Genomic DNA, 8881 nt, shown 5'->3' with positions numbered 1-8881 from the left:
ACACGGGTATTGATTCTTCAACTTGCACCGCGAATAAAATTAGCCAGCATATATGCAGTAACTTAACCAACTTGGGCACTTGTGGTCCGGTCGTACTCAACAGTAGTACTCTGACGCGCAAATAAGACTTTCTCGAGGTTTTACTCGAAAAAAAGGACTTTTGAAGCTAATCAATACGTCCCTCTTTCTCTCTCTTTGAGCACCCAAATGCTGTTTGTGTTTGAAATTGCAAATCGGTCAGCTAAACGTCTCTCACCTCTCTATATATACCGACATACTAACTGGACAAATCAATCAAATCAATCCACCAAATCTTCGGTTCCGCCCTTCCTTGCTGCATGCATTCAAGTACGGACATGGCGATGTCTTGGTCGCTTCTTCTGCCGTTTGCTCTAGCATTGGTTGCTTCTGCTTCTCACGCTGCCATTGTGGAGCACACCTTCAATGTAATTGAGCACTTCTTTTCCTATGTGCATACAGTTGTGTTCTTCACTTCTCATGCATACTCATAGTTTTATCTCATCGAGTTGCCTAATTCTCTTAGCAACACATGCCAATTATTATTTATGAAAAAGAAAACAATCATTTTTTTACCTTCTAGTCATGACCCCGATTTTAAGCCCTTAAAAATTATTGTCAAATTACCTCATACTTCATCGAATTCGACCGAGTCCTATGAATTTCTTGTTTTATTACCCCAAACTGCTCAGGCGCCACGTTGAATACGCTTATAACAAAAACGGGTTTAAGTTGTCCATCTAGTCAGCTGTCACATCATCCTAACATGTGGTACATGATTGTTGGTTTTAGAGAACATAATAAAATATCAGAAATGTTAAAAATCATGGCAAATTTAACTTTTTTATGGCAATTTATGTTGACATGAGGATGACAAATTTAGTTTACCAGCACGGCAATTTCCTGGCAAGAAACTAGGATTTATCATGCTCGTCAACTATATTTGTGATCCTTGGCAAACATATTTTCCCATGAAAAATGTTTGATTTGCCATGTCTAAAAATCCGACGTTCGCTAGATATTCCTGTCCTAAAATATAGGGTAATCTTTTTCGGGTAAAATATAGGGTAAATTGACGTGAGACTATCTCATATTTCACCACAATCAATGGAAATCTATGAATTTTGTGTCAAATTATACTAAACACTGCTCCTGCGCCACGTTGAACACGTTCATAACAAAGACGGGATCAAGCTGTCCATGTAGTCAGCTGTCACATCATCTTGACATGTGGTTCAAGATTGTTAGTTTTGGAGAATATAATAAAATGGAAGAATAACTATTTGTCGTCTTGCCACAATAATGCAATTAATATCTCCTAAACAGGACAAAAAATTATCACATGTCAACTATGGAGTACGTAATAAACAATGAGATATACCTAAAAATATGTTGACTGTCTTTTAGCCCCGCCTACTTGAAAGTTTCTATCTATTTGGTGGTAATCTGTCATAGAATAAATATTTGATCTCACTCACCAGGTCGGCAACCTCTCCATTAGCCAGCTCTGCCAGCCGGACAGGATCATCACGGCGGTGAATGGCCAGCTACCGGGCCCGACAATTCGGGCCAGCGAGGGTGACACTGTGGTTGTACACCTCGTCAACGAATCGCCATACGGCATGACCATCCACTGGTAATCATATTACTTAGCATATATATGTCCTAAAAATAGTTAGTATATTGGTTTTGTCTTAGATCATACCTTGTGAAGTTTAACCACGTTTATAGAAGAAATAACAACATTCATTCATCGTGAAATTATATTTTCATATTGTATATATTTGGTATTATACGAAACTTATTTTTTTATTTTTTTATTTGATAAATGTCAATATTTGTTTACGTAAAATCTGTCAGACTTCGCAAATTATACTTAAAATAATACAATGCTAAATAATACGAAACAAAACGGGTACAATTTAATTTTCGGGTACCAAAATGTCGACCCATGCAGGCATGGCATATTCCAGCGTGGCAGCCAGTGGGCAGATGGACCTGCAATGGTCACACAGTGCCCAGTCCAGCCAGGAGGCAACTATACGTACATTTTCAACGTCACCGGGCAGGAGGGCACCTTGTGGTGGCATGCCCACTTCTCCTTCCTCCGTGCCACCGTCTATGGTGCCCTCATCATCCTGCCCCGGGGCGGCGTCGAGGCCTATCCCTTCACTAAGCCCGACAAGGAAGAGATCGTCATGTTCGGAGAGTGGTGGAACGCAAACGTATTTGACTTGCAGCAGATGGCGCTCCTCACCGGAATTCCTGCGGGGCCAGCCGACGCCTACACCATCAACGGCAAGCCGGGAGACCTCTACAACTGCTCTGCCCCAAATCGTATGTGCCAGTTAACCTTCATCCACGTAAGATCGTTCTTAATTTATGGTTGATGTATTAAATGAAAGTTCTAGCTTTGTCCCAAGTCAGATTTTTGTTTGACCATATCTATAGAATACATTTTCATACAATACAGATATACATGTATTTGATGTTGTAAATTTCAATATACTTTTCTTATAGAATTTAGTCAGACTTATATAAATTTGACTTAGAACAAACATAGAATTCAATTAATTTAGAACGGAAGGGGTCCAATTTTGATGAATTGTGGGTTTGCGTGCAGAGACCCACATGTTCGAGGTGAGGAAGAACGAAACGTACCTGCTCCGGATCATCAACGCTGCGCTCAACACGCCTCTGTTCTTCAAGGTGGCGAACCACACCTTCACCGTGGTGGCGGCGGACGCGTGCTACACCACGCCATACAAGACGAACGTGGTGGTGGTTGGGCCCGGGCAGACCGTGGACGCGCTCATGGTCGCGGACGCCACCGTCGGGCGCTACTACATGGCGGCGTCCCCCTACGACAGCGGGATACCGTCGGGCCCGGCATTCAGCAAGACTGTCGCGACGGCGGTGCTAGAGTACGCCGGTGGAGCGAATACGACCTCACCGCCTGCGCTACCACAACTGCCAGAGTTCAACGACACAGACACCGCGCACAGGTTCCTCTCCAACCTCACCGCGCTGGTGCTCCCCGGCAAGCCGACCGTGCCGCTCGCGGTGGACACCCGCATGTTTGTCACCGTCGGGATGGGCGTCGCGGACTGCCAGCCGGAGCAGACATTGTGCAACCGGAGCCGCACCATGTTCGCGTCGAGCATGAACAACGCGTCCTTCGTGCCGCCCAGGAGCACCTCCATGCTCGAGGCCCACTACAGCAACATGACGGCCGGCGTGTACACCCGCGACTTCCCCGACCAGCCGCCGGTCCTCTTCGACTACACCGCCGACGCGAGCAACAACGCCACGATACAGTACACGACCAAGTCGACAAAGGTGCGGACGCTCCGGTACAACGAGACGGTGGAGATGGTGCTCCAGAACACGCGGCTCATCGCCAAGGAGAGCCACCCCATGCACCTCCACGGCTTCAACTTCTTCGTCCTCGCGCAGGGCTTTGGGAACTACAATCAGACAACTGCGGTGCCGCAGTTCAACCTCGTCAATCCCCAAGAGCGCAACACCGTCCTCGTCCCCACTGGTGGCTGGGCCGTCATCCGCTTCGTGGCCGACAATCCAGGTACATCATGCACTCAATATAATCCCACTAGTATATATCATTTCCTTAAAAAGTTAGAATCATGATGTGATGTTGTTAGCTTGCTATGAAGGTTTGAGCTTGAACTAAATTTGCTTGTATGTTAATTCCAGGGATGTGGTACATGCACTGTCACTTCGAGGCTCACCTTGATCTCGGGTTGGGAATGGTGTTTGAGGTTCAGGACGGGCCCACACTGGATACTTCTCTGCCGCCGCCACCTAAAGACCTGCCGCAATGTTGATTGATAACCTAGCTAGGGTAATTTATTTTAATTTGTAAATAAATAAACGATATGTCGACAATAAGAGCTGAAGAGCTACCATATGATTGGTTGGTATTTAATAGTTGTGCATTACTTGTTAGTGTTTGCAAGTTCAGCTGTAATATGATTGTGGTGCGTGTTTGTCTATTAATTTGGTGATTTTTTTTAAATGATACTTTCGTGAAGCATCAAATTGATACTAATAAAAAGACCTACCCTCCAAAACAATAGAATGACAAAACAACATGGTCCAAGGAGGAGGGCGCACACGCGTGCACAGACATGCACACGCATGCACACACGCGCACAGGATAAGACAACATAAAAACAGAGAAGGGCAGCACTCAGAGTCATCATCTTGAAATAAAGCACCACCTAGGGCCTCTTGTCTCTATCGTGGAATTGCACATTCCACAACCGAAAGAAGAAGGAATGTAGGTCAACACCATCTTGATTGAGCAATTGATCAAACTGTTTCGGAGGATAGGAGAACATTAATGAATTGTTCACTTTTCTCTAAACATTTTCATTTTAAAAAAAATATTAAAAAACTGTTTGGAATTCAAAAAAACTCATGTTTTCAAAATTTGTTCGTTCTTTTCAGAAAATATTGAGAATTTCACAATTTCCTCATGTTTCCAAAAGCTGTTTGTAATTTCGAATTTTTTTTATTTTTTTCAAAAAGAATTGTCCATATTTTTCATAAAATTGTCAAATAATTCAAAAAACGCAACTTGCAACAGCCGCTGGTGGGCAGGCCAGCGAGGGGCATATCCAGAGAAGTAGGCCTAGTGCATGCGAGACAAAGAAATAGAACCCAGATAACAACAATATATACCCTGAGAATTAGGCCCAGTGCTGCTCGATGGCCTTGTGCGGCCGCAGCCCCTCGACGGCCCTGTTTCTCGCTCGTGTCGCCGCCATCGCCATTCGCGTTCTTCCTCATCGCGTCCCTGCCGCCTCCACCCCGCCCTCAAGCTTTGGCCATTGCCCATTGAATTTCTGCGATCTGTGCCTTTTCCCCGCACCCGCAACCCCCGAGTCGTTGCGTACAGATCTGACCTGCAACCCACGGTGGTGGTCACATATATCGATCTTCGGCTCTTGTAAATAAACCACGGTTGGACCTCAATCTCATGCCTCGTATCTTCTCTTCGTTTCCTCAAATTGGATTTGATTTAACGGTCTCATCATTAATGGTTATCAAAAGCATATCCTTAAGGGTTTCTTCTCTAGCAAAGGTTTTCATGTGATAGTTACATTGCTATTCCGAATTTCAACTACTGCCGCTGTTTCTTTTGTTGGATTATTGCTGGGACCCTTGTGGGTTTTCTTCTCACAAGTTTATTTCGTTCATGGTGCTTGAGTGGAGATAAATACACTAGTACTAGTTCCTAACTGTTATTACCAAGAATTCTTGTCCGTTGAAAATAATACTCCCTCTGTTCATTTTTATAAGACCTTGAAGACATTTCAGACAATGTGCAAAACAACCTATTTTGAGTTGTCTGAAACGACTTACAAAAGTGAACGGAGGGAGTAGCTTTATTTAAGCTTCACACTTCTCCCTGTGCAAAAATGGGCCCTGGATATTGGTTAATTTGTTCAGCTTCCACGGCTGCTAAGCATGTATGCTTTAATCAAGTTATGTATCAGAACTACTGCTATGGACCGCTTACATTGTAGTTCACTTTCCCATGTTAGCTTCTTCATGTATTAGTCTCTGCGGGCGATCGGCCATAAGCCGATTCGAGTTAGATCTAGCTATGATTAGTGCCTGGGTAGTGGTGAGTTTAGTTCTGCAACGGCGAGATGTTGGGGCTATTGGTGGCTCCCTTTGTACCCCTGCTAGTTCGGCTGTGTATTTTCCTTCACTCAGTAGAATTGATAGCTTCGCGGAGAAAACTTGGTATCCCCATGAATAGCTGCTACCCGCCAATTCTGTCATGGAATGTCAGGGGTTTGAACTCTGCGGCCAAGTGCTCGGCGATAAACGAAGTAGCTACGGTGCACTAAGAGCTGCTTGCCCTGCCTGCAAGAAACAAAGATCGATCTGTGGTCGCCGGAACTAGTTAGAGAGATAGGCGGGGCTCAGCTGGATGGTTGCGTCATCCTTCCCGCCATTGGGTCGCGCGGTGGGATAGCCATGTTCTAGGACAAGGGCTCGCTGGATTTCAATCCCACGGGATCGGGCTGTTTTCAATCTCAGCCAAAGTGACCGTTCTCCAATCCCAAACTAGCTTCTGGCTAACAACGGTCTACGGCCCTGCGGACGACCGCTGAAAAGACCAATTCCTGCAGGAGATGGCCACTGCCGCCCCGGCGACCGGAGGGCCCTGGCTTCTCTGCGGGGATTTCAACATAATTCTAGAAGCAAGAGACAAAAACAATAGCAACCTTAACAGAAGATTGATGGGCAGGTTCAGACAAGCCGTAGACGGCGCGGGTTTGAAATAGATCAAGTGCAAGAACAGAAAATTCACCTGGTCAAATGAGCATGAAGACCCTACCCTCTGCTGCATCGATAAGTACCTCCGCAATGTGCCATGGGAGATGCTCTTCTCGGGTTATATGCTCATGGCCGCCTCCACTTCAGTGTCTGATCACTGTCCCCTCCTACCCGCTTGCACCGTTGCGCCGCCCCGGCCGGCGCGCTTTCGTTTTGAAGGCTTCTGGCCCAAGCTACCACGTTTCCAGGAGACGGTCACAAGGGCTTGGCAGAGACCAGTGAACCACACCTGCCTGCTGGTGAGAATCAAGATCAAGATGAGAAGGACGGCCGCTGACCTGAAGCTGTGGAGAAAATCGCTGATTGGAGGAGCTCGCCTGAAATTCCACATTGCCTCTAAGGTGATCCTACGCCTTGACATAGCACAAGAGAAGAGAACCCTGGCGCAGAAGGAATTCTGCCTCAGAAAACTGCTGAAGAACAAAGGTCTTGGCCTGGCAGCTCTGGAACGGGTCCGCAAACGTCAAGCCTCCCGTTTGATCTGGCTGAAAGCAGGAGACGCAAGCACTAAGCTCTTTCATGCGAAGATGGCATCAAGAAGAAGGAAAAACTTCATTCATTCACTGCTTTCTGAGGGCAGAACGGTATCGGATCATGATGATAAGGCTGAGGTGATCCACAAGCATTTCAGCAATCTGCTGGGCACCAAGTGTAGCAGACAGTGCACCATCAACTGGGATGAGCTTCACCTCCCCTCCGTTAGCAATGAAAGCCTCGATCTGCCGTTTACAGAAAATGAAGTCTGGGCGGCAATCCTTGATTCTCCCGCGGACAAAGCACCTGGGCCGGACGGTTTCTCCGGTGGCTTCTTCAGATCATGTTGGACAATTATCAAGGATGACAGCATGGCAGTTTTTCAACACTTCTACGACCTCGCAAATGGTGATCCGAACCCCCTAAACTCTGCTCTGATCACTCTTCTGCCAAAAAAGAACGGACCAACATAAGTTGATCACTTTAGGCCAATTAGCCTGATACACTCCGTTGGAAAGCTGATTTCCAAGGTGCTCTCCATGAGGCTTGCCACTGTGATTGGAAATATTATCTCCCCGGCACAAAGTGCATTCCAGAAGCACAAGAGCATCCAAGACAATTTCCTATATGTGCAAAACTGTGTTAGATCTCTACACCGGAAAAACAAACCTTCGCTCTTACTGAAACTAGATATAGCTAGGGCCTTCGACTCTGTGTCTTGGGAGTACTTGTCAGAGCTTCTGCAGCGGTTAGGTTTTAGCGCTCGCTGGAGAGACTGGATTGCCGCTCTCCTGTCCACCTCCTCCTCTCGGTGCTCTCTGAACGGGACCCTCGGTGGTGTCGTACTCCATGCTTGCGGCCTACGTCAGGGTGATCCGCTCTCGGCGCTATTGTTCATCATCACCATCGACCCCCTGCACCGCTTGCTGGAGCGTGCCATGGCCGTGGAGCTGCTCTCCCCCTGCCTGACCCCTGCATCAAAATGCGGATTAGTTTATATGCTGACGACGCCGTCCTCTTTGCAAATCCATCAAAGCAGGAAATAGACGCGCTGATGGACATCCTACAACACTTCGGGCAGGCATCCGGTCTTCAAATTAACCCATCAAAGTCTTCGGTGACGGCCATTAGAGGAGACGACCTCGACCTCAGGGAAATTCTGCAAAATTTTGGCGGTCAGACTGTAGGTTTTCCGCTAAAGTATCTAGGGCTGCCAGTCACGCTAGCTAGGCTACGCATAGTCCACCTTCAGTTTATCCTAGATAGGATCAAGGCGCGGCTCGCGGGCTGGAAGGGGCGACTCATGTCCTTGACAGGTCGGCGAGTGCTTGTGCGCTGCATGCTGACGGCGCTACCAACTTTCGCCATCTCTGTCCTCAGGGCGCCCCGGAAGTTTTTCAAAGAGATTGACAAGGCCAGGCGCAAATTCCTATGGGCACGAGATCAGGATATCAAGGGCAGGCATTGCAAGGTGAACTGGTCGAGGGTCAACACTCCAACCGAACAAGGAGGCCTCGGCATTCTAAACCTTTCCCAATTCAGCACCGCCCTTCGTCTACGCTGGCTCTGGTCCTCCTGGGAAAGGCCAGATCGGCCGTGGGTGGGCTCAACCCTCCCATGCGACGATTCAGACCAAGACCTCTTTGCCAGCGCGACGGCGGTGACCATCGGCGACGGGGAAACTGCTTCCTTCTGGCGCAGCTCCTGGTTAGGTGATCGCCCGCTCTCCCAGGTTTTCCCAACGCTGTTCAAGCACACAAGAAGGAAAAATAGGACGGTCAACGCTGCTTTGCACGAATCAAGATGGATCCAAGACCTGCGTCACGGGGAGGTCGATGGGCTCATCCACGAGTTCCAGGCTCTATGGCGTATGTTGAGGGCTGCCGGCACCACCATCAACCCTGGGCAGCGGGACGTGATCAGATGGACAAAGCACGCCTCGGGCCAATTCTCCGCGTGATCATCCTACCTGCTGCAGTGCCACGACACACCTGCACCGGAGTTCAAAACTTTT

The 8881-nt window shown here is 47.6% G+C and overlaps 1 protein-coding gene across 1 annotated transcript; it reads left to right on the top strand.

Annotated features, from left to right (window-relative positions):
- The first annotated feature begins 313 nt into the window (after positions 1–313).
- LOC119300923 (laccase-25-like) lies at positions 314–3978 on the top strand. The gene is made up of 5 exons (XM_037577830.1): positions 314–446; positions 1500–1654; positions 1976–2355; positions 2642–3601; positions 3733–3978. Exons 1-5 carry the CDS (start codon positions 339–341, stop codon positions 3861–3863), a joined length of 1734 nt encoding a protein of 577 aa, XP_037433727.1. The 5' UTR covers positions 314–338; the 3' UTR covers positions 3864–3978.
- Positions 3979–8881: the final 4903 nt, after the last annotated feature.

The sequence above is a fragment of the Triticum dicoccoides genome, chromosome 1B (genome assembly GCF_002162155.2).
Source record: "Triticum dicoccoides isolate Atlit2015 ecotype Zavitan chromosome 1B, WEW_v2.0, whole genome shotgun sequence".
NCBI lineage: Eukaryota > Viridiplantae > Streptophyta > Magnoliopsida > Poales > Poaceae > Triticum > Triticum dicoccoides.
The sequence above is the reverse complement of the archived record's forward strand: the minus strand, read 5'-3'. Positions and strand labels throughout refer to the sequence as shown.

What these genes read in the sequence shown, in the direction of transcription:
- LOC119300923 (XM_037577830.1), top strand. Translation starts at nt 339, where the DNA reads ATGCATTCAAGTACGGACATGGCGATGTCTTGGTCGCTTCTTCTGCCG. An exon ending in TACGGCATGACCATCCACTG is followed by an intron (nt 1,655 to 1,975) that starts GTAATCATATTA and finishes CGACCCATGCAG; the next exon opens with GCATGGCATATTCCAGCGTG. An exon ending in CTTCGTGGCCGACAATCCAG is followed by an intron (nt 3,602 to 3,732) that starts GTACATCATGCA and finishes TGTTAATTCCAG; the next exon opens with GGATGTGGTACATGCACTGT.